The 22,973-nt window shown below is 41.6% G+C and overlaps 2 protein-coding genes and 3 non-coding genes across 7 annotated transcripts in view; 1 reads left to right on the forward strand and 4 right to left on the reverse strand.

Annotated features, from left to right (window-relative positions):
- Positions 1-12,853, reverse strand: part of LOC138204363 (collectin-12-like) — a 40,142-nt gene extending 27,289 nt beyond the window's left edge. For all 3 annotated transcript variants that reach the window (XM_069159569.1, XM_069159567.1, XM_069159566.1), the window contains exons 1-2: positions 12,770-12,853; positions 11,596-11,646 (exon numbers count right to left, since the gene is read on the reverse strand). In XM_069159569.1, the coding sequence (XP_069015670.1) occupies positions 11,596-11,646; positions 12,770-12,776 (58 nt within the window). In that variant the 5' untranslated portion in view covers positions 12,777-12,853. The remainder of the gene's footprint in view (positions 1-11,595; positions 11,647-12,769) is intronic.
- trnar-acg (transfer RNA arginine (anticodon ACG)) lies at positions 2,447-2,519 on the reverse strand. The gene has a single exon. It is a non-coding gene; the product is annotated as a tRNA-Arg (tRNA).
- On the reverse strand, positions 3,288-3,359 carry trnah-gug (transfer RNA histidin (anticodon GUG)). Its single transcript has one exon. It is a non-coding gene; the product is annotated as a tRNA-His (tRNA).
- trnar-acg (transfer RNA arginine (anticodon ACG)) lies at positions 3,704-3,776 on the reverse strand. Its single transcript has one exon. It is a non-coding gene; the product is annotated as a tRNA-Arg (tRNA).
- A 5,190-nt stretch (positions 12,854-18,043) lies between the features above and the next one.
- LOC138204258 (clusterin-like protein 1) lies at positions 18,044-22,853 on the forward strand. The gene is made up of 9 exons (XM_069159381.1): positions 18,044-18,276; positions 18,977-19,081; positions 19,163-19,311; positions 19,738-19,908; positions 20,017-20,449; positions 20,538-20,666; positions 21,372-21,586; positions 22,124-22,304; positions 22,643-22,853. The coding sequence occupies exons 2-9, from the start codon at positions 18,991-18,993 to the stop codon at positions 22,651-22,653; spliced, it is 1,380 nt and encodes a 459-aa protein (XP_069015482.1). The 5' UTR covers positions 18,044-18,276; positions 18,977-18,990; the 3' UTR covers positions 22,654-22,853.
- Positions 22,854-22,973: the final 120 nt, after the last annotated feature.

The following is a 22,973-nucleotide window of genomic DNA, read 5'->3' on the forward strand; positions in this document are numbered from 1 at the left end:
CTCGATAAATCTTTTTATTTAGCCCATGTGCTTAGAGGGCTCGCTGGTCAAAAAATTGGTCTAAACTACCATGTTAGCAGACATCTGTAAACCCTTACTCATTTTAGGGCAAATTCTTAAACTGCACGACCTTATATGGAAAGTTAGAATCACTGAACATATGGAGTTACTGAATACACACAACTGTGAACAGCAACAGCTCCACGTTCAGAGACGCTTTACCTCAAAGTGGAACAAGTTGCAGAAACGGCACGAGGAATAACAGAAATGTACTATAATTTAGTGTTTTTTTTATGAATTAATTAAACATGCATGCATGATAAGCATTGTGGAAAGATGCCAGAAAATGAATTTAGTGAATTCCATCTGTCTGCAGACTGAGCCACACATGGAAAATGTGATAGTCATTATGTATCTGACAGGGTTTTGGAGCCGAACACTGTTCTTCTCCGCTTCAACTCCCTTTTGCAAATCAGGAAGCTGTGGGTTGATCTTGGCAACCCTCACATCTCCTTTCCCCCCCCCTTTCATTAACATTTTGGACGGTGAATAACAGATTTAGGAGTCTTTATTACTTATACTAAAAAAGAGAAGAAATTAGAATCCCCAACTTCATTGTAAAAGTGCGCCTGTGTGTTCTGCTGCCGGACGTTCTGGAGAAATCTTAGATGCCGGTGGACACAAGAGACTCGCACACATAAAAGTATCAGTTTGTAACACATAAGTGAGATGTTGTGTGTTATTCTAGGGCTGAACTCACATATGCACGAGCAAATGCACACAAACACAGCAGGGAATACAAATGTAAGCTCTAATGTGCAAGCGTGTTTGCTGCAGAACAAAGAGCTGCAGCTCGCCAAAACTGAACTTTAAGCCTTTCTATGGGAGGCGTTAAAGGAACGCAGGTGTCCTGGAAAGACTTCCAATAGCTCTGCTATTCTTTTATTTAATTACTACATCAATGACGCAGACCCCCTGTTTGAATACCCCTGAGACGCACTCAGCAGAGGCCATGCTGAACTCCAGAAACCCCGCCTGACATCAGCGTGTGGGTCACGTCAAGGACACCGTGGATATTATGGTGTGTGAGAGCTGGAGGGGGAACACACTGCTTTTCCTCACTCTTAAAGGTGAGTCAGAAAAGTCACCGACACACGGACGATCACAGGCCAGATTGAAAGTAGCAGCTAACTACCAGCACATGTGTTGTTCTGGCAAAAACATCACCGATCGACGCCTGCTCTTCACATTCAGCGCCCGGAGTCATGTTACCGCTGTTTTATTCTGCCTAATGAAGGGATAACAGAGAGTGAGAGAGACAGAGGGAGGGGGTGGAAAGTTTGGACAGAAGTTTACTGGGTCTCTCAGAACTGACTGTGATATCAAAACCATATATTTTCTTGCCCCACTGTTCAGTAATGAAAGACATCCTCAAATAACTAGCCGTGAACAACTCAGCCTTTGAAATAGTTGTATGAAGTCTACTATGAGTCTGAAGTAGGTTTATCAGGGTTAAAGAAAAAACATTCAAGTGATGTGATTTGGGTTACATGGATTGAATTTTAACAAAAAGGGTACGTTGGAAATGTTGAGTTTGAAGGATGAGGGCATTAACCAGGCCGACAGGCATAATATGGAAGAGCAGAAGTGGATGCCTCACATCAAAGTCTGACCAATATAAATAATCTGCAGGATAATGTACACGACCAACTCTGCATGGATACGACAGTAATGAGTTGTTACCACGGGAGTGGTGAGTGTTCAGAGACATGTTGAAAGAGGAGCTTGTTTTATATTTAATTGTCCCGGAATCCACAGTACTTAGAGAAGATATACAGGATGGGTTTGGTTAAAAATTCATTGAGCTAGCCAGGAGTTGAACCTAGAATCTTCTGATCCGTAGTCAGACGCTTTATCCATTGCGCCACTAGCCCTGTAAACCACAGGTTTAAGGGGGAGCTTTGCTCTCGCAGCAATGCATTGTGATAGCTGGTATTGTAATTGGCCAACGAGTGTTGACAATGTGATCAATTGACCGGTTGAGTTGGACAATAATAGACTTCTTTCAGGAAAATATTCCTGAATTGCCCAGTTTCACTCAGTTTCAGAGACTGGAGCAGCAACGTAATAAATGATCTTTAACAGGTTATGCTGTGACCCTGAATATCAAACTTACCTCTGTTATCAGTTTGTGTTTCCTAAATGATGTGTCCAAGGGTAGTCCAGTTCCGTGGATGTTTTATCAGATACTGTTGTGTATGTTTCACTGGGATAATATTTTTCTTTTAAGTATAAATTAGTCTCTAATAACACAAATGGGTGAGCAACAGTTTGAGTGGCTATAAATGGTATGTGCAGGTAGGTTTTTAAGAGATGAATAGGTCCTTTTATATGTAATTGTCTTGGGATATAAAGCTCGTAGAAATGTTGCAAGTTAAAGATTTGTCGAGCTAGCCAGGAGTCGAACCTAGAATCTTCTGATCCGTAGTCAGACGCGTTATCCATTGCGCCACTAGCCCTATACCACCCAGGTGTTGGTGACAGGTTTCTTGGACTGTAACTGTTCAACAAGTAGTGAGGACATTATCCAACTGGTGGAGTTGGACAATAACAGGCCTCATTCAGGAAAATGCCTGAATTCCCCAGTTTAATCCATGATAAATGAAGCAGAGACTTGAGCAGCAACTTAACTAAATGTTCAACAGTAATGCCGTGACCACAATTCGAACAGGGTTTGCTGCGGCCACAACTACCCACGACACGATCACGGCCACATGTTCTCCTGAATGTCATCTGGTGACACTGTTGTTTTGAGACATTATCAACTTTTATCTGTTTGGCTTTCATAAATGATGTGTGTGACAGTCAAGCGCCACAGATGGTTTGTCAGCTACTGTGTATTTTTTGCCACATATTTCTTTTCAATCAAAATAACACAGAAAGAAAAACCGGGACTTTATGAACACTGAATGACAATTAGTGGTGGCAAGAACCTCATAAAACAGAGTAAATTCAAGATTTATTGAGCTAGTCAGGAGTTGAAACTAGAATCTTCTAATCCGTAGTCAGACGCATTATCCATTGCGCCACTTGCCTGGCAGAGGTCAGATTTAAGGGGCAGCTTTCCTCTCAGAATAGTTCACTAACACCTCATTTGGTCGAGTGTTAAGAACGTGATCATTTGACTGGTTGAGTTGGACAATTAAAAGGCTTCTTTCCAGAAAATGTGCCTGAATTGCCCAGTTTCACTGGAGCAGCAACATAACTAAATGATCTTTAACAGGTCATGCCGTGACCCGGATTCGAACCGGGGTTGCTGCGGCCACAACGCAGAGTACTAACCACTATACGATCACGGCCACACAGTCTCCTTAACAGGATCTGCAGATGCTGTTTTGTCGTCACATTATAAACTCTGAATATCAAACTTACCTCTGTTATCTGTTTGTGTTTCCTAAATGATGTGTCCAAGGGCAGTCCAGTTCTGTGGATGTTTTACCAGGTACCGTTGTGTATGTTTCACTGGGATCATATTTTTCTTTTGAATATAAATTAGTCTCTAATAAGTTGACCAAAAGTTTGAATGGCTGTAATTGGTATGTGCAGGTAGGGTTTTAAGAGATGAATAGGTCCTTTTATATGTAATTATCTTAGGATATAAAGCTTGTAGAAATGTTGCACATGGAGTAAGTTAAAAGTTTGTCGAGCTAGCCAGGAGTCGAACCTAGAGTCTTCTGATCCGTAGTCAGACGCGTTATCCATTGCGCCACTAGCCCTGTGAAATAGAGGCTTAAGGGGGACCTTTGTTCTCACAACAATGAGTCGTAACAGTTGATTCAGTAATTGGCCAACGAGTGTTGAGAATGTGATCAATGCTGTGAGCCTAATGCAGGAAAATATGTCTGAATTCCCCAGTTTAATCCATGATAAATGAAGCAGAGACTGGAGCAGCAACATAATAAATGATCTTTAACAGGTTATACCGTGACCCGGAGTTGCTGCAGCCACAACGCACAGTACTAACCACTAATACGATCACGGCCACATGTTCTGTGGAATAACAATAGCAAAAAAATTATAACATTCTCTGACTCAAGCCTGTTGAATATGAATATGTTCTGGTCCCTGTTAGTTCTCCATGATAATTAACTGAATATAAAAAATATTTTTCTCATTTTCTGACATTTTACAGACTGAAACAGCTGAGCGATTAATCAAGAAAACAATGAATAGATTATTTGATAATAAAAACTGTTGTTTTTTTGCAGCCCTAGTATAAAGTAGCATTAAATTGACATACACAATTGCAACGTGCTCACTGAATATACTGTTGAAGACTCGAGGCAAAAGAAAAATGATGCGTTCATTCCTCTGCGGTTCGCAGCTATTTCCCATCACATGCTTTTCATCACATGCAGACGTTTCAGTGGGATTCCAGCTTGAAAGGGTTGAATTATAACAGAGATAAGATGGGGCGAAAATGTCTGAGTGAAGTCTGTGACAAACTACAGAAAATGTACAATTGTATACATGTTTTACTGTCAAAAGGTATGTAGTTTGTGCTTCAGGTTAACACATCCAGCTGGATGGTATGCAGTTACAACTCCCTCCCCTTCATTATCTACAATCGCACACTGGCGAACCCTTATCTCCTCACAAACAGCTCCTCTCACGCTCCTCCGAACCCATCCATCCACTTCCTGCTCCTCTCTTTTAACCGGCTGCATCTCCTCCACCTTCTCCCACTTCCTTTTCCCTCCCTTCCCACGTCCTGGGATAAAATACCCTCCCGCCCAGCGCCCCTTGCTCCCACTGCTCATTCAGCATCTATGCGTTATCTCTCCTGCCATCTGTCTTGTGGTGTGAGGTTCTCCCAAAACCAGACTTGAGGAGTGCACATCGTCTTTTTATTTACACCCTCAGCCATCAGTCTTACTCCCCTCTCCGTACACAGACAAAAAAATGAGTCCAAGTCTTGCATATGACACGGAGGACGTGAAGCTGCTGTAAAAGCCTCGAGCTGGCATCTGATTTTATTTTTCAAATTTTTTGCGTTATACTTCATCGTTTGTGGCTGTCACATTGGGTGATATAATTTGTAGTGTCTGCCTACATTTTTCTTGCTCTAATTCACACAAACATGCACTTAATTACCCTCTTTGTCTTTGTCACCACATTAATTTCTTTCTTTTTTTCTTTCTGCTTTGAGGAGTTTTCAAAGCTCTCTGGGGGCTTTGAAGAAAACTCTTCAAAGCTTGTGGGTTTGAACGTTTGAGACAAAACGTTGAATCATTGAAGAATTGGAACTTAAAAAAATATTTCACAGCAATGACACATGAGCTCGTTTCATCCATACCAGATGGAATAAAGAAACAGAACAACATCAAACACCTCAGTTCATCCTGGACGAGCACAATTAGCCAGCAAGCGACAGGAGTGACACAGAAGATCACAACTAATCAAGCACAGATGTGGCGAGAAATCTACATCAGGTTTGATTTGTGCCACTGTGTGCTTAAAAGGTGACTGAAAATAACTTTAGCGCCTTATGAATTACGTTCTGCTCCTACTAACATATCGTGAACTGCTCTGCCTCCACGCCGCACTTGTGATTTCACCATGAAGAGTTAAAACACAAGCCAATTTTGGCAGATTTTTACAAGACAAGCCCTTTAAACTGAAAGAAAAAAAGAAAGAAAAAACGTGTGTTTTATTGCTTAGTCTGCCCTTTTTCTAGCAGGTGCCTCCAGTAAGTGTTTTCCCATCTCTGTCTGCAAAGCTCCAACAGGTGTTAACCCGCTGCATGCTCGCGCAGGTTTACACTTCTGCGTCTGGAGCCTCTGCAGGAGAAGCTCATAATGAAGTACTTAAGTTAAACCTGCCTCAGCCTCTCTTAAGCAGAAATAAGCTGTAAACACAATATTATCACCTTTTTAGTCTTATGCAATAACATTCCTATTAATTTGGAGTGTTGTTTGTGTTCACCTGATGAATGCGAGTTCAATGTCATTTATTCCCTCTTATGTAGCCCTACTTTCATCATCTCTTGAGGGAAAATCGTGTCTCTGTAGCTGCTAGTAAAGAACTATAAACTGGTGGATTATGAGAATCATGTGAGACAAAATGCAAACACTAGCAGCAAAGAGAAAAGCACAATCAAGGGAAAGTCAGACACACATGTGCCGCTCACCCACGCATTATAAATGTGTTTGCGAAGGCATGCTGACTGTAATGTCTTGAGGCCAAAGGAAAGTTTTGACAGTGTTATGGCAGACAGAGAAAAAGGAATTGTACACTTCACAACAGTATTAAGTGATCACAAAATGCCACGCAGTTTTAGGAAAGCGCTAAGAGGCAGAATCTGAGAATCCCACAACACAACACTGCAAAACGGCAGAAACCACAGCAAAGTGCAGAAAAGTCCTCATCAGACATCCTGACAAACGCACTGCAGAGTATCACATGACAGTCTGTATTGAAAGTGTCGGTGCCTGACAAACACTGGTGTTAACATAACCGTGTTAACCGGGATGGATGAGGTGACGGGCGAGGTGTCATTATGACTGCGGCTGAAGGTGGCTGTGAAGCCGGGGAAACGCTCTTTGCCAGTGAGACGCGCCGGACCGAACCGAGCCCCGGCTGTGCTGACACAGCTGGCTCCAGCCTCGGACTCCCCAGCACCGAGCTCACCTCCAGGAATGTTCCGGGCCTTGCTGGAGAAACCATAACAAGTGCAGGAAATAGATTAGTGCACTCTGGGTTCCACACCAGCCGCAAACCTCCCGAGTCGGGCCTCTCCAAAACCCACATGTGTGGGAACAGGAGACGCATCAGCAGAGGGAGTAAGACCCCTGTCCAGACATCAGGGCAACGTCTCTGGATGGACGTGCTCACGTTATTTATTCTGAACCTGTGACGTTCAGAGTATTGGCATCTTTATGGACGCGTTGCAGCTTTTCTTGCTGGTGCACTGACTCTCTGCCAACCTGTCTTACACATTTCTAAGTCTGTTTTTTTTTTTTTCCCGTCTACATCTTTTCCAGAATAATCTTTAGGAAAACTCATGATGCATCACTTTACCACACAGTTTCGAATTGCCATTAGTTAATTAGTCCGTTTACTCGTGCCATGCTCATGGAATTTCAGTTGACGATGAATTGTCCCTCAAATAATTACGATTAACGATTTAATTGTATTTTTCTATCGATTTTATGCCACTGTATCTTATAAAGAAGAGGAGCCATTTATTGGCTGTGGTATTTAGCTTTGCAACTAAATCCATGATATCAAAAATTTGAAGTAAAGCTTCTTCAGATCATTCTTCACACATGTGCCACTAAACCACAGCAGAAGAAGGAGGCGCAACAAGATGACGTCATTAAAGGGCCGCCAGTCAAACCACAAATGGTGGAAAACGACGGGGAAATACTGATGGAAATATAACATTTCTGTCGGTTTCACTCAGAATTGTTTGCTAACGATTATGCAAAATGGTTTCGGTTGGCTTAGATTATTGCAATCAGGCAATTATGTAATTATTGTGACCGGCCTGTTTGTTACTGCTACAGTATAAGTTACATATAATGGTCGAAGATCCCTACTAATGTCTCAGAGCTTAATGTTATCACTGCTTACATTGGGTGCCATTAGCTTTTTGTTAATGTGCCACCATTATCAGTGGTTATTGCATCATCAATTAACTTATGCATGTGGCTAAACTATGGATTGGATACAGTACATGAAGGTGGAGAGAAGAGACCTTGTTTTAATGACAAAAAGTAATTATCTTTAATCTGGTAAACCACTGATTATGTCTCTCAGTTTTGTTTTTTGTCTTATGAAGATACTATTTTTGAAGAAATGATTTGACCTCTTCTAAAATAGCTATCATTTTATTTCACTGAACTTGCTGTCACAGTTTGATACTCAGTAATTGACACCCCGACCTTACGTGTACCAACTGAAACATTTACCAGGTTGTGATGAAAGTTTGGTGACATGACGTCTATTTTTTCTTTTATATATTATGTGTTTTTTTGAGACTGGAGGGTTCCTGGTTTGAGTCAGGCCAAAGGCAGCTGCTGACTTCCATTGACCGATGATTATTCCAGCCCTGATGGGGCTGTAGTAGTTCAGCCAAAGCTCAGGTAGATTTTGTTTTTATTCTGATGACCTTCTTATGTCAACCCCCCACAGACAAATAAATATGTTTAAACCTTGAGCACTGAGGAAGTAATTCCGGCCTGGGTTCAACTTGGCGGGGAGGGAGATGGTATTACCATATGAATTCACTCTGCATGTACTAGTGTGTGTGTGTGTGTGTGTGTGTGTGTGTGTGTGTGTGTGTGTGTGTGTGTGTGTCGGAAAACTGACATGTTACTTTGCACATCAGCAAAAGTACAAACACTTTCAGACGTTCTTTCTTCAACACACGGTCACTGTGTGTTACTTGTCCATGTGTGATGACATTACACATTGTACTTTTTAAAGCAAACCTCTTTAAGGTCTATACAGAAAGAGTATGTCTGACTTTATTGATGTGTATAAATTTAAGCCAAAACAGTAAAGAAGCCGAATGATAGCTGCAATAATTTATAACAAAGCTGAGATGAGTCCATCAAATCTTGGAACTCAAAGAATTGAAGGAGCATTACATAAAAAAAAAAAAAAAACATTGGAAAAATGAAGCAAACAATCAAACCATGCGGTGTTTTATTGCTCCTTTATCTTTTCTAATTTATTCTTTACAGGAAAAAGTAAGAGCACACAAACCACTAGTCTCCTGGTCCTTTAACCCACAACTGTGCAGCATCTTTGCTGAAAGGAAAACATGTTTATGTGCCTTTTTAACAAAAAATCTTTTCAACACTGGAGCCCATTTCCCACTGCATACTATTAGTTCTAAGACTGATTTATTTAAACTTGCCCTGGTGTGACCTTTGAGTTAACTCTCTATTTTTCGATGGACATGATATTATAACTTCATTTGTGAAAAGTTAAATATCTGTGTGAAACTACAAGATCCAAAAGCAAGCAAACGTTCCAGGAATGCTGTGCTAATCATGACACCCTGTTTGATTTCTTACGCACCAAGAAGTAGCACACAGGACTATATATTCACTGCTCAAGTCACTCGTTCCCGCTCACACACCGATGAAAGCAAACTACCGGGCAAGCCACTGGCTGTGGACAGCTGCTGCATGTATCCATCTTTAAAGCCTCTGCAAGACTTTCAGTGTGTGCAGGAATTCACAGAATCCTCGAGCTCTGTGTAAAAACTTCTAAAGCGCTTCAGAAAATGGTCAGTGGTAATGCAAAGTATGTGAAACAAGTATGTAAATAGGCAGCCAGAAAAAGAAAAGCCGGTTGGTACTGTGGGCTCTGTTTCATGTCCATGTCCACTTCTTAAAACCAACAGGATTAAGCATTCTGTCTCTCTGTGTTAAATCATCCCCCGTTTAAAGCTCAGTGGTGACTTTACAAACTGCACAGAGATCCGCACAACATTCACCTCTCTGTGACATGTCGCCACAATTTAAACATTATCAGTCTCCTGGGAGACGGCGTTGAATTAAAGCAAAACATGTAGAGAGGAAATAAGTGTTTATTTCCCCCTCAGTATGGACATTACAGCGCTAATAGTGGAAGAATGAGGATTTATGATGTTGTGCATGAGTGCAGCTCTATTGCGCAACAAAGCCTCTGGAGGGGTGAGGCAGACCCTTGGAGCCGGCCCTTCCAAACAGCTGCCGTGTTCCTGAGAGGAGTTCAGCAGCTCTCTCTTCCTTCTCCTCCAAATGTCAAGAGTTCATTTGAATAAAGTTAAAAGTGAGCTCGATTCGGCTCCCCTCCCCACAGCTCTCTAATCTAATCCATGAGCGAGACTTGCACACGCTCACAGAGAAAGACAAACAGGATGCCTCTACTCGGGTGACTCGGATGAAAGAGACGGTGCTCTGTCACAGTTAGAATTGGTCTCCGCTGCCGCCGAGTTAAACAGCGTAGTCCGCTGCCTCCCATCGACTCTCACGGACCTCGGACTAACTGTGTGTGAATGACTCATACTGCAGCAACACCCTAAATACAGAGATCCCAAATCAATGTTGAATCAACAGGACAGTGATGGAGCATGTGCTCGGAATCCGAGGAGAACACTAATGATGTGTTTGACTATGTGTGACAAAGAGTTTCCCCTTTGGTGGCACTTTTTTAATCTCAATCCAAAAACATGAATGCATGCACTGGATGGCAAACATGCTGTCTCAACAAAAAAAAAAACGAGCAGCACTCCTGCAGCAGAGAATCTTGGAAAAAAAATAAAAATAAGGATTTGTGATGGAGAGACTGCGTCATTAAAGAGCATATATAAGAAAAAAAAAAAGTGCATTTATGGCACACAATGGAGCATATAAGAGCTGGCAGGGAGTAAGAGATGAGTCTGAGATGCTAATTGTAAAAGGTCAGTTCACCCAAATTGCAAAAAAACATATTTTTCTCACTACACAGCATGTATTAGTCATAGGGAAAGTGACATTAGTGTATTATCCAGAGCAACGGGGACACTTTTGTTCTGTTGACACTGTTGAATTTTACAATCTTTTGAATGTAGTACACTGACAGAAAAGAGAGAAAAGACATTGTTCAGATGTACCGGTTTCTCTTGTGATAGTGAGCTGTTTTGAAAAGGCAGGAATAATTCATGTTCGCTGTTACACTTTGGGAAGTAACATGAGATGAAGAGCTATGTTTGGAGTAAAAAGCTACAAAGTGTGAAATGGAGGCAGATATATTAGAAAAAAAACTTTTCGTAATGAACCTGGGAAAATAAAACCTAAGCTGTAAGCATGGCTGGATGGAGTGATAAGTGAGAAAATGTGTTTGTTTGTAATTTGGGTGAACTGATGCTTCAAGCTTTTTTTTCTTACCCTTATCTTACAGGTCTAGACTGGTCCACTGATACCGAACTGTACAAGTCTGTTGGGAAAACTTCTGAAAACAGCTTCACAATCGTGCGGCGTGTGCATGAGCGTACGTCCACACACAACAAACACATGTGAACTCTGTGCTTGTGCTGCACCACAATAGACAGCGACGTGCTGATTACAATTTCAGTTTGTGTAACCACATTTTTTTAGGTCCTCGGCATGTTTGTATGAGCCAACTTGTTTAAGTGACTCAGTTCAAGTGGATAAAGGAGAGAGGACAGTTTGTGAAACTTCTTGATCTGCGAGCTCTGTCAGCGGTCGCTGGGCCTGCGGTGGGCTGGACCTCACAAGCTGTCAGCCACATTTATGTTCAACCCAAATCCTGCCTTCAGAGGCAAAACCATTTTGTGCCAAATATTAGGACAGATGAGACTCATGCAGCTGGCTGTCTGTCCTGACATGGGGCAACATGCCTATAAATTTAAAGGCAATTCTAGGTAAGTAACAGCACAGAGGGAGAAAGAGTCTAAAGCCCACACACTTAGCGCCTTTAATTCATGGCATTTCTTTCACAAAACAATAAAAAGTTTTATGATAAGAGCTTCAAGTGTGTCGGCTTTTTTTTCTCTTCCACCTTTAGGGAAAACAAAAAAGGTCACTTCTCACTCACCAAACCTCTTGTATCCAAAAGACTGTACTTCCTCCTCGTCTGCAAAGTCGTCTGCGTGACATAATCAGAAACATATGACATAAATAGGTCATACGCACGCTACTGGGGGTACATTGTGTTTAAAGTAGTCAGTAGGACTCTATAAACAAAACAAAACACACAGAAACACTAGAGAGCAGCTGCATGGAGCAAACAGCTCATAATGTTATTGGCATTTTACAATGTGATTTGTGTTTAGCAAATCCAAGGCAGCCAACAAGGATTTAAGTTGGAGATAGTGGAGCATCTTATCTAATGTGTGTGTGTGTGTGTGTGTGTGTGTGTGTGTGTGTGTGTGTGTGTGTGTGTGTGTGTGTGTGTGTGTAGATAGGAGGTCCACAGAACTGTAAAAGCCACAGGCTGTGGTTTCTCTGGGTTGTTGACAGTAAACTCTAATTACACTCTGCTACACTACACTGAAGACTGGAGCAGAGCAGAGAACATCATTGGTAATGGTAAACAGATGGAGGTGTGTGTGTGTGTGTGTGTGTGTGTGTGTGTGTGTGTGTGTGTGTGTGTGTGTGTGTGTGTGTGTGTGGGAGGGAGGGAGGGAGGGGGCAACATGGGTGAAGGGGAGAGACAGGGAGAGATGAGCTGAGTGTGTGTTTGCTGGTGGGAGGTCAGAGGGGATTAGATTACACAATGCCAAGTGGATCACACATTCCTGAGAGTCATGTCATCTTTATATCTTTCAAAATGAATGAAATATTGCGGTTATCGGTGCCACTAATAGTTTGTTCTTTTTGAACGGCTGCTTGTTGGAGTGGTGGGATGAAACTCTGCAGGTGGTGCACCATCAAAAGCGTTCCCTTTGCCATGCTTAAGTTAACTTACTTCACCCACACCTCCGTTTTCTTCGATTCATGTTTAATGTGTGAGTTTGCGTTCCCAACAGAAGTTAAGCACAGAATAATTGTGCAAAACATGTTTTGTTTTTTTATGTCATTCAATGGGATGAAACTGACGGAAGAATAAACTCCCAAGTATTTCACAACTTCTGTACCGCAGTGCCCTAATGCCATCCAGATGTGACTCACTGACCACAGACTGAATAAACTCTTGAAAGACTGGAAAAATCCCAAATTTAAATAAAAACACGTGCACTTATTTTCTCAGGTACATGTGGGCTACGTACCTTTCATTTTATAACTCGTTGAGGACCGTAGAAGAGATGAGGACCCCCGTCACTTTCTGCGCATCTCAGCATCCAGTGCAAAGGTGTAAAGTTGTGCCACAGAGAACGACACACTCTTGAAGCAAAACAAATCCCCCCAAAAAAAAAAAAAAAAAAAAAAAAAAAAAAAAAAGCTCGCCTACAAGTCTGAGTTCATGCCTGGTTTTCAATTTAAAATCCCATCCTCGCTGTTGTCCAGCTCGCTGCGGCTCGGAGGAGCTTTTGTAGCTGTATAAATGTGCGATGATCCCGGAGCCTCGTCTCGCAGCGCTGCGCTGAAGGAGGAGAGCAGAGCTGAGTGTTACTACCAGTGTTAAGTTACACCAAATGATAACTTACACTTCCGGTGTTGCTTTCGGAATTCAACCGTGCTTTTTTTTTTTTTTTTTTTTTTTTTGCTGTGTTGTTACCAGAGTATTTCAACAAGAAGCCCTTCAGTCCTTCAGCATTTCTCTTGAAATTTAAAAGACATATCTGCACGCAGCTCAACAAAAAAACTCTTACCTTAGTATCGTGGCTGGAAGCAACACAGCTGGCTTTAGCCTGGCTCTGTCAAAAGTAATACAATCAACTCAGCAGCACCACTCAATCTCACCATTTAACATATATATATATATATATATATATATATTTTTTTTTTTTTTTAAGAATGTGCTGGACAATGACCTCCTGTGGTCTTCTTTATTCTGAGGTTTCTAAGCAACAAGTGAAGACTATTATTATTACACTTCAGCTTTTATGCATATTAATACAAAACACCTACCATGTTAATTAGTAAGTGCTAGAGGTGTTATTAGACTGAGCCTACTTCCTCCTGTTTCCATTGTTATGCTAAACTAAGCCAACTGGCTGCTATCAAGGTTCATTGCTCGCATACAAATACAATACTTTCTACTTTCTTTGGCACCATTTTACTCTTTGGTGCACCGTTTGCACGTGCTGGTACTCTTTTCTACGGAGCGCTTTGGGAAGAGTCATACTGGTGCTAAATAAACTTCATTACCCAGAGGGCACTGCGCGACGCCCGCCTGTTTCAGTTCTTACGGGCCTGCTTGTTTCTGTTTCTTTTTGTGTCTCGGCTACTCTAAATCATTTGACGTTAACGTTTTACAATAATGTCGGCGCCAAGAGAACAAGAAAAAGAGTCAGACGAGCTTTGAGACTCAAACCCAAATGCAGGCCGGAAGCAGAAAGCTAACGTGAGCTTTTCTGCTGGCATGAAGGGCCTGATAATGTGACGTCAGCACCAGCAAAAACACGTGCAGCTACCTCTACTTCAGTCAACAACATAAGCAAGTGAACATCTCAATTGTTATGAAATGGTATGATTAGTTGTCCCCTTGAGCGAATAAGTTAATGTAGTCAACACCAGTAATGTCTCCTGGTTTCTTTAGTTATTGCAGTAATACAGAATATAATAAACTTTCCACATTAGGTTTTGCTGATATACTAATAATACACACAGCAACACAATGAATAAAGGCAGTTCGGGCACTTATTTTTTTTTCCACTTACAAGCCATTAGAACAACTTTTGGTGGGTTGCTTTTGTCTTTGACTGATTGGATTTACTTTAAAAAAAAAAAAATAAATAAAAGAAAGAGCTGTAAGCCAGCTGAGCCAAAATCTCTTTATTTATGACTTGTTAGACATTTATTGATATCTTACCATCATTTACAACTACACATTTAGCGATATGATAAACCGCATTGCCAAACACGTTGCTGAACACTATTCAGCAAAAGGGATTTTACACATTACAAGTTGCTTTTAACTAATCTATAAAGCATATGATTTCTTAAACTTAAAAAAAAAAGAAAAAAAAAAAAAGTTGTCGTTACAGTTTATAAAAGTGACTTGATTGAAAGACTTACCTACAAATGCTAATTTTAGCACACTTTTATTTTGACAGCTAACTTTGGGCATTTCCGGTATTGCTCCGAATTGTTCCCTGGTTTTCTGTGCTAACTTCACACAGTGACTGGTTACCTTTATCCACATCTGTGCTGCACCGTTTTTGCAGAGGTTCAGTGACTGTCCCGTCCTCTCCTGCTGCGTCTCCTCGGACTGCTTTCAACACTGCTGCAGACCCCGGGACGTCGTGCGGCGCTGCAGTAATCCAGCCGGAGATGAGATTAAGTTACGGGGGGTTGATGGCAATCGCGTCCCCGGGTGAAAATCTGGTACCCATTACAGATCATTTCAAAGGTTTGGGAAGGTGGAGGGGGGGGAGAGCACTGAGACGGCGATATTTCTGTGCAGTTCCTGTTTTTACATATTTACATCTGATATCTTTCAAGCATTAAAGATCACTTTCATTATCTGATTCTCCTTTGGCCCCTCTTGTGGTACTAGTAATATATTTATCATGGAGGTTTGGGGGTATATTTATCAACTGACCTATCTCACTTTTTTTTTTTAAATAAACGACAAGTATTTCTCGATTATTTCCATAAAATGAAGAGGAGTTGGCTTACAGTCAATTACTTCAACCTGGTCTTGTATAAACATCTTATTTCAACTTAGTTATTTACAAAAGTGACTTGACAAGACGGATATCTGCATTTGTATTGCCATATTCTCCGCGTCAAGACAGTATGATGACACAGATCTTTCGATTTGTTCACTTTTACCCTAACAGTCATTTATTTTTGTCCACACAGCAGCCACAGTTCATCAAAATCACACTGTAAAGTTCACCAGCGGTCATTTCCCTCCTTTCAGTCTTCCAGGTGCTGTGATAATTCCAGCGTTTCCTGTGTCCGCAATCTCTCCAGCCTGCAGATGCAGATCGCTAATCAAAGGCACCGAACCAGCTGCATCCTCCCAAACTAACGAGGAACATCAAAAGACATCAGGCCTACCCACTCTTGTGTCTTCACAGTCCAGGTTTGTCACCGGGTGACCCGGTGTCGCCTTGATGCTAATCTTTTCACGCTCGCTCGGTTCAAACCATTTGATTTACAGGGAAAGATAGGGATAACGCCGACAGCCTGAGCTCTGAAATCCTCTGAGCTTTATAAGAAAGCAACGCAGACGTCAAACCCAGATCTGCTTTTCTTCTCTCTGTGGATAACACGGCCTTCGAGCTGGCTCAGCGCTAATAGCTCGAGTTTGACCCAGTGTGCCACATACTAGATTCCAGAGCAGCCTGAGATGATAAAGCGACTAATTACTTGTTTTCCTAAAGGCTTCAAAACTGTTATTTTACTGTCGGCTATAATTGGAGCAGCAGGCTGGTATTAGGGCTCAGATAGAGATCGTGGCGAGCTGATAAAAAGCAGCTGAGGGGTCAGGTATCTTGCAGCCAGGCTCCTGCTGGTCCTCATTCCGGGGGTTGGGACCTCATTTGCTGGGTCAAGGCTTTCAGCAGTGGGCTCAGATTAACAGAAGGCTTAGAAAGCACACAGGAATCCTGCATTTACCACACTGCTGCCATGTTTAGATATCATGATAAGAACAATGGAAACTCAACTCATTCAGTTTGCCACAGGAGAGTCGCTGGTGATAGGAGCCAGAAAGAAAGAAGTACACCACTGATTTAATATAAAGTTGTGGTTTTTTTTTTCAGTGATTGTAGCCAAATACTTGCTGGAAAGTCTGAAATGACTTTTGATGTTTAATTTCCCCAAATTTCTTACATCTATCATGAATTTCCCTGGAGGCCTTTAATCAAACATGTCAGGGGGGTTACGGTGCTACCTGGCTTGTGATCAAACCTTTCATGTACTTTATATGACTTTTTCAACAGTGGTTTTATTTAATCCTTCGGCAGCCGATTTTTTTTGATCGCTTGTGAGCAGCAGAAAAGCTTCATTCACTCGACTAGAATATTATCATAAATATGTTATAAACCTAATTTGATGAATGTGAAACCGTTGCCTGTTTACACATCCAGCTGGTACAGAGCTACAAATAACATTCACAGTCATGCTTCCAGTCAACTAATACATTTTTCAGTTTATTTTATGAAATCCAATATTGACTCTCCTTTTAGACTCTGTCAGCGAGAGCGTTGAGGGTAAAACAAGTCAGGAGTAGTAGTCATGTGATCCGTTGTTTAAGCATCATTTCTTTTTCACAAAGGAGTTATAATAAGTATTTTATATTAAGATTCATGGGGTTAATTCATTAACGGGACAATGTTTGTACTTGAAGGCATTGTTGAAACTCTGACTTTGATGGTCAACTTTGCATCAACTTTCAACAATCTCACTTCGCCCTTCATAAAAAAAAGAATGGCAAACTAAAGGAAACCTCGAATTGGAAGATCATAACAAATGCAGATGTCATGAGGAAAATTGACTCTGAATGGTTTAATATATACAAAGCTGATGTGAATTGTAGGCCTTCACAGTCATTTGATCTCTAACTTAATGGAATGGGAGATTTTTGGTGCAGCCTGTTAAACAGCGTTCACCACTATTAATAAAACTCAAATGGAGGAATGTGCGCTGTAGTTCTTCTGGAGGTTCAAGATGACCCACAGTTTTACGAAGACACTTTACTTTTTTTTCACCCGTCTGCGAAATTAACACATACTTTTCATAGCTCGTACATCTTCAGGCTTTATTCGGCAACCCAAACCCTACATCTGAAGAGGCTCTCGACTTTACAAGAAAATGTAAGCGCTCCAAAGAAGATATGCACTCTTGCCTTTTTTTTTTAGCCCATTTACTATAAATCAATACAATTTACCCCAAAGGTAACTACTTCACAGGAAACATGCGGGTGGGCTTCAGGAATTATGCTGAAAGTATATTTTTCCAGCCCATGCAATGCAGACATTACAAGTTAGACTGCATCACACATAATGTAACAAAAACTTACTGACACGTGTTTTCTGTAATAAATTACTTTGTCTGCCACTGAATTTATTATACCATAAGGAAATTAATGGAAACCATTGGCAGCCTGGAACGGTAAAAAAAACCCCCACAACAATACAATGAAAATAGGAAAAACTGCATACAGTGTGCATGATTTTTAGTTAAAGCTGAACTTGTTTACAGTCTGAATTCTTTTTTTTTTGCACAGCAGGCTCATGTGCTCCTGTTGTGACCTGCACTGCAGAGCTTAGTCCATGCTTGAGACCATGCCAATGTGTGTGCCAGGTCCCTGCGGGAGGCCCAGGCTTACTGTCAGACTGATGGTGATCCGAGCATAAAGTTTTACCTGAGGAGGCTTCTGGACTCTGTGAGAGACAATTAAATTACAGAGAAAGACCTGCAAACAATCGAGCACATTATGTTTGCTGTGCATTACAGCACGTGCTTAGGTGATCAGCATATGCAGTGTGCGTAAGGCTTAATAACCAATAATGCAAACACACTAATAGGATCTGTGCTGCTGAGTAGATCCGTAAAAATAGAACCGACCTTTGAGGCAGAAGATTCCCTCACTGTCACCCCTCCAACAGCACAACCTGCGGCTGTTGTTCTGGAGTTGGATGTTTTCGTAGCTCTCAAGGTAAAAGCCTCTTCTACTTTCTGTTTTGCAGTGTGTAACAGCAGGCTTGGACGAGATATAGTTTCACTGTGAGCATCAAATCCAGCAGATACTCTCTAGAGAGCTGGAGTTTAAAGATAGGAAAAGACGTAATGTTCTGCGTATCTGGTTCAAGTTAGACACTAAAATGCAACACATTTTATTTATCGTGGAGCACTCTGAACAGCAGCGCCTTCAGTGTCCGGTTGTTCTGACTTTGATTCATATTGTTATTCTATTTTCTCTTGTTGTTTAATTCTTACACACAGAGATGCAGGATACTGTGTCGGGTAATAGTTGTTACAACAAGAGTCTAATTTATTTTACTTTAAGATTGAAGTGGTAATTTGTGCATTTGCAATTTTCTTAATTTATGTATTATCAAACTTATCATCAGTATGTGATATGACCCCGTACTTCGATCCCATAAAGCTTAATTAACAGCTGCATTACATAAAAATTTATTTAGTTCATTATGTTTTTTGGCTCGACTCTAATGTGATAATGCATGCTAATGAATTCACCGTTTTGTTTACTGTGTACAAAATGTTCTCGAAATGAAACTGCTTGAAAAATGGCGCCACCTTCTGGCAAGTTTCGGTTCATTTCTGTTGTAAAAGAGAATTTATTTTTGCACGTTGTGCCACAGAAATAAGAAATTCTGCACTTTTCTTTTGTCCAGAGCTCAAAGTCAGGATGAGGAGGCTTCTTCTTCAAATCCTCTGCATCACTGAAGTCGCGCTCTGCGCCGCCGACTCTCCTGCGCTGAGCGACGACGCGCTGAGAAGTAAGGCCTCCGCTGACAGAAAGCAAAACATCCGCCACGACTGCTGGAGAACTTAAATGAAAGTGTGTTTCATTGGTGCAGAGCTGTCGGCAGCTGGAGAGCAGCACGTGGACGAGGAAATAAAGCGGAGCTTGCTGGCAGTGAAGCAGGTGAAGGAGATGATGGAGACGAAAGAGGAGAGGCACAGGTACCTGATGGACGCCCTGAGAAACAGCAATGACAAGAGGAAGGTACGTTATGTTTGTCTTGACACTACGCTGAGGCTCCACTTTCTGCACACGCAGGATATTTGCAGTGATCGTTACACATGTAAGAAACCCGTCTTCGTGCATTATTCAGAAACCCGCCACTCATTTTTCTGCCTCATAAAGTCACAGACGCACAGAGGGGGAAAAAAAACAAAAAAAAACACGAAGCAAGACAGTGAATAATGAATGTGGGAGCACAGCTGGTTAAGTGGGTTGGAGTGTTGTTTTACGGCAGTCGGGATAAATGAACTGTCTGCAGATTAATAGATTTTCTTAGTCATTTCGGGATAAAAAAAAAAAAAAAAAAAAAAAAAAAGCAGGGCTGCGCGCCAGGGCCTCGAACCTCGGCGTATCCTCTCTGGCTTTATTAAGAGGCACCGACTTTCTCTCGTCTCGGGGTTCCTTCAGGGGGCGACGCAGCTGGCGAAGGAAACGGAGCAGAAACTCATGGAAGCCGAGCAGCTGTGTCAAAATTCAACCAGATCTTTCTTCGGGGAGTGTCGACCGTGTTTGGAAGATTCTTGCAAGGCCTTCTACGCGTCTACGTGCCGCCGTGGCTACGCCGCTTTCTCGTTCAAGGTTTGACTTAATCACAAACCCACAAAAACAAACAACAACAACAACAAAAAATAATAAAAAAAAAAATGTACATGCATATTTTTTTTTATGAGTCTCGCTGTGTTTTAGGTGGAGGAGTTTTTCAGGAAAATGGCCACCCAGTTGGAAGCACCGGAGGGTGTTTCTGATCAGGACGAGGAGGATTCAGGTGGAACCGCTTCGGCCGAGGAGGAGGGAAGTCTGGAGATGCTGCAGGCCGAAGCATCGTTCAGCCAGCTGCTGTCGAGCAGCAGCCTCATGTACAACCGGAGCATCATCGTGGTCAAGAAGATGCAACAGGTGTTCGGTCCCTCCTTTCTAGCGGCCTTCGCCACGGAGCTCCAACCTCGGTTTCCGCCGGGCCGCTCAGGCGCCAGCTTCTTCAGGACCGCGGGTCTGGATCGCATCCTCGGTTCGGTGTACGACTTTGGGAGGAACGTGCTGGAGGAACTCAGCTCCACGGTGGCGGACGTGTTGGAAGAGATCGACGAAGCTGAAGAGTACTTTCAACAATCGAGCCGAGGTACGCGATGCACTGAGCTACGCTGTAGTAGAAGTGTGTTTGTTCACTTTGCGTGCTCCCGGGTAACATTTTTTCATGTTGTGCACAGATGCAGGATCGCTTTCTGTTTGGGGAACGTCTCCGAGCGGATATCTGTGCAGACGACTCCGCAGACAAGCGTCCGAGTGCTGGCAGCTGCAAGACTTGTGTGAGACGTGCAAGGATTATCTGTTGAAAGGTAAATCACTGGTGCATAAATGTGTTCTTCACTTATGGCTCCAGATTTGTTTTCTCTGCTCGGTTCACACAGGGACCTTAAATATCTGAATTATAAGCTTTTTACCTGCAGACACAATTAAAAACTATGATTGAGAAACTGCAGTGTACCCTTCTCCACTTTGAAGTACTGTTATGTTCACCTGGGAATATATAAAAAGCATCACGGGCAAACCATTCTCCAGCATGTACTTATTCGTATGTTCATTTTCTTCCATGATTTACTAATTTAGACATATCAATTAACTATTTAGTAAATAAGAGTGTAAAAAAAAAAAAAATAGCAAAAAATTCCCAGAGTTTAAATTTGACTTCGCCAGTTTGCTTGTTTTGTCTGACAAATGGTCTGAAATCCAACAATACTCAATTTGTAATGATTTAAGACACCTAAAAGCAGCAAATCCACACATTTAAGAAGCTGGAATCAGTAAACGTTTGGCATCTTTGATTGATTGGAACGATTATTTCATCATCAGAATTGTTGTTGATTGATCTTCTGTTGACTGAATATGACAATATTACTATAACATCTTAGCTCTACAAGTCTGTCCGTAAACAATAAGGTCACTTTCAGGTGTTGACTTTCACTCCAGGAGAGGTTCAGAAGATGAAGGTCTACCGTTAACCTTTAACATCTGGATTTACGCCCACCTCTGTTTTATTCCAGAGTGTCCCCATGTGCAGCAGCTCCACTCTGAGATGGAGGAGATGCAGATGCTGCTGAACGCCTCCCGCCAGCAGTACAACGACCGGCTGCAGCTGGTCCAGAGACACACAGCCGACACTCGGCGGTGGCTCGGCAACATGGATGAAAAGTACGACTGGGTCGGCCGGCTGTCCAGCAGCACAGTGGGACCGCACGACATCTTCAGCGTGGTCACGGTAGGTTTACATCGATGTCGGATTTGTCACTTTATCCACAGTGTTTAATATGAGCGGCTGATATCAGCGTTTCAAAGTGAAAAGTTTATTTTACTTCTTCTCTTTGGCTTATAAAGAGCCGTGTTGATCTTACGTTTGAATTTCTTTGCAAAAAAAAAAAAAAAAAAAAAGCATTCAAAATAATCCTGTTATTTGAATTTTGTTATATGATGTAGATGTTTTCATCCCGATAATGAACAAACAAAGTTTAATGTGAAACTAAAAAGCCAAATAAAATTTTCCCACTGTGGGATTAATAAAGTCTAAAGTCTGAACCCTGTGCTGTTTATTTACTTTGTCCATGATATGAAATGCATTCGATTAATTTTAGCTGGCGTGAATCTTCTTTTCAACCAGAAATTCACCTTCTTAGGATCTCATGTTGGTAAATAAGTAACACAGATGTTGTTCCATAGGTATTTTTTTAAATTTTTAAATTTTATTTTTATTTTTAGTGCCATCGTCCCTAAAATGTTGACTTCATCTAATTTTTTTCAGGTGAATCTGCAGCAACAGATGAAGAACATCAAACCTAAACCAGGCAGCAGTGTGGTTGTCTCCGTACTGGACTCCGCCCCAATAACCGTATTGGTCCCAGCAGATCTGGAGGTGGATGACCCTGCTTTCATGCAGTATGTCGCTCAGGAGGCTCTGACACTCCATAAACAGCAGATAAGAGGTATTGATCCTACTACTCTGGTGCTTTAGTGTATTAGTTGGCTCACAGTGTCACCAGGCAGAGCTCCAAATGGAAGTGGAGCAAAATTAAACGTGATCATTTAAACCACTTTACACCATAATTGCATTTCATTTAAAGACTGTAGCTAAGAAACAGCCATATATTTCTTCTTCTTCTCATTGACTTTGCATTGAAACATTCAAAAGATCCCTATGAAATGCATTAGCATTTTCGTTAGTGTATAATTTGCTTGTGAATATAAACAACCTCCTCCACACCTTCTATATGTCACTTAAAATTGAAATCTAAAAACTGTTTCATGGTTCTCTCCTACACAGGAATGGTGTAACTGTGGACATCCCAGCATCCAAACAGTTTCTTCAGATGCTGAATACAAACTTCACTCCAGTCCAGTTCTCTTGAACAATAACGCTGCTCTTGGTAAAACTTGAAAATGTATCGCGTAGACCTTTAAACCTGCACATGCACTGCTGTTCTTCTTGTTCTTAGATTTTTCAATGTTTCTGCAATAAAACTGTGTACACTGCTCAATCCACTCTTCAGCTTTCTGTTGTTTTTATTACATGTCATCCTGAGAAAGGTGAAATATAATTTAATATTTGCAAATTTAAATCAATAAAACTCCCTTTTTAGTTACAGATACTTTCA

The sequence above is a fragment of the Embiotoca jacksoni genome, unplaced genomic scaffold (genome assembly GCF_022577435.1).
Source record: "Embiotoca jacksoni isolate LCO1_2020_lvr unplaced genomic scaffold, fEmbJac1.0.p SCAF_25, whole genome shotgun sequence".
NCBI classification, from domain to species: domain Eukaryota; kingdom Metazoa; phylum Chordata; class Actinopteri; family Embiotocidae; genus Embiotoca; species Embiotoca jacksoni.

What these genes read in the sequence shown, in the direction of transcription:
- LOC138204258 (XM_069159381.1), top strand. Translation starts at nt 18,991, where the DNA reads ATGAGGAGGCTTCTTCTTCAAATCCTCTGCATCACTGAAGTCGCGCTC. An exon ending in CTTTCAACAATCGAGCCGAG is followed by an intron (nt 20,450 to 20,537) that starts GTACGCGATGCA and finishes TGTTGTGCACAG; the next exon opens with ATGCAGGATCGCTTTCTGTT. An exon ending in ACATCTTCAGCGTGGTCACG is followed by an intron (nt 21,587 to 22,123) that starts GTAGGTTTACAT and finishes AATTTTTTTCAG; the next exon opens with GTGAATCTGCAGCAACAGAT.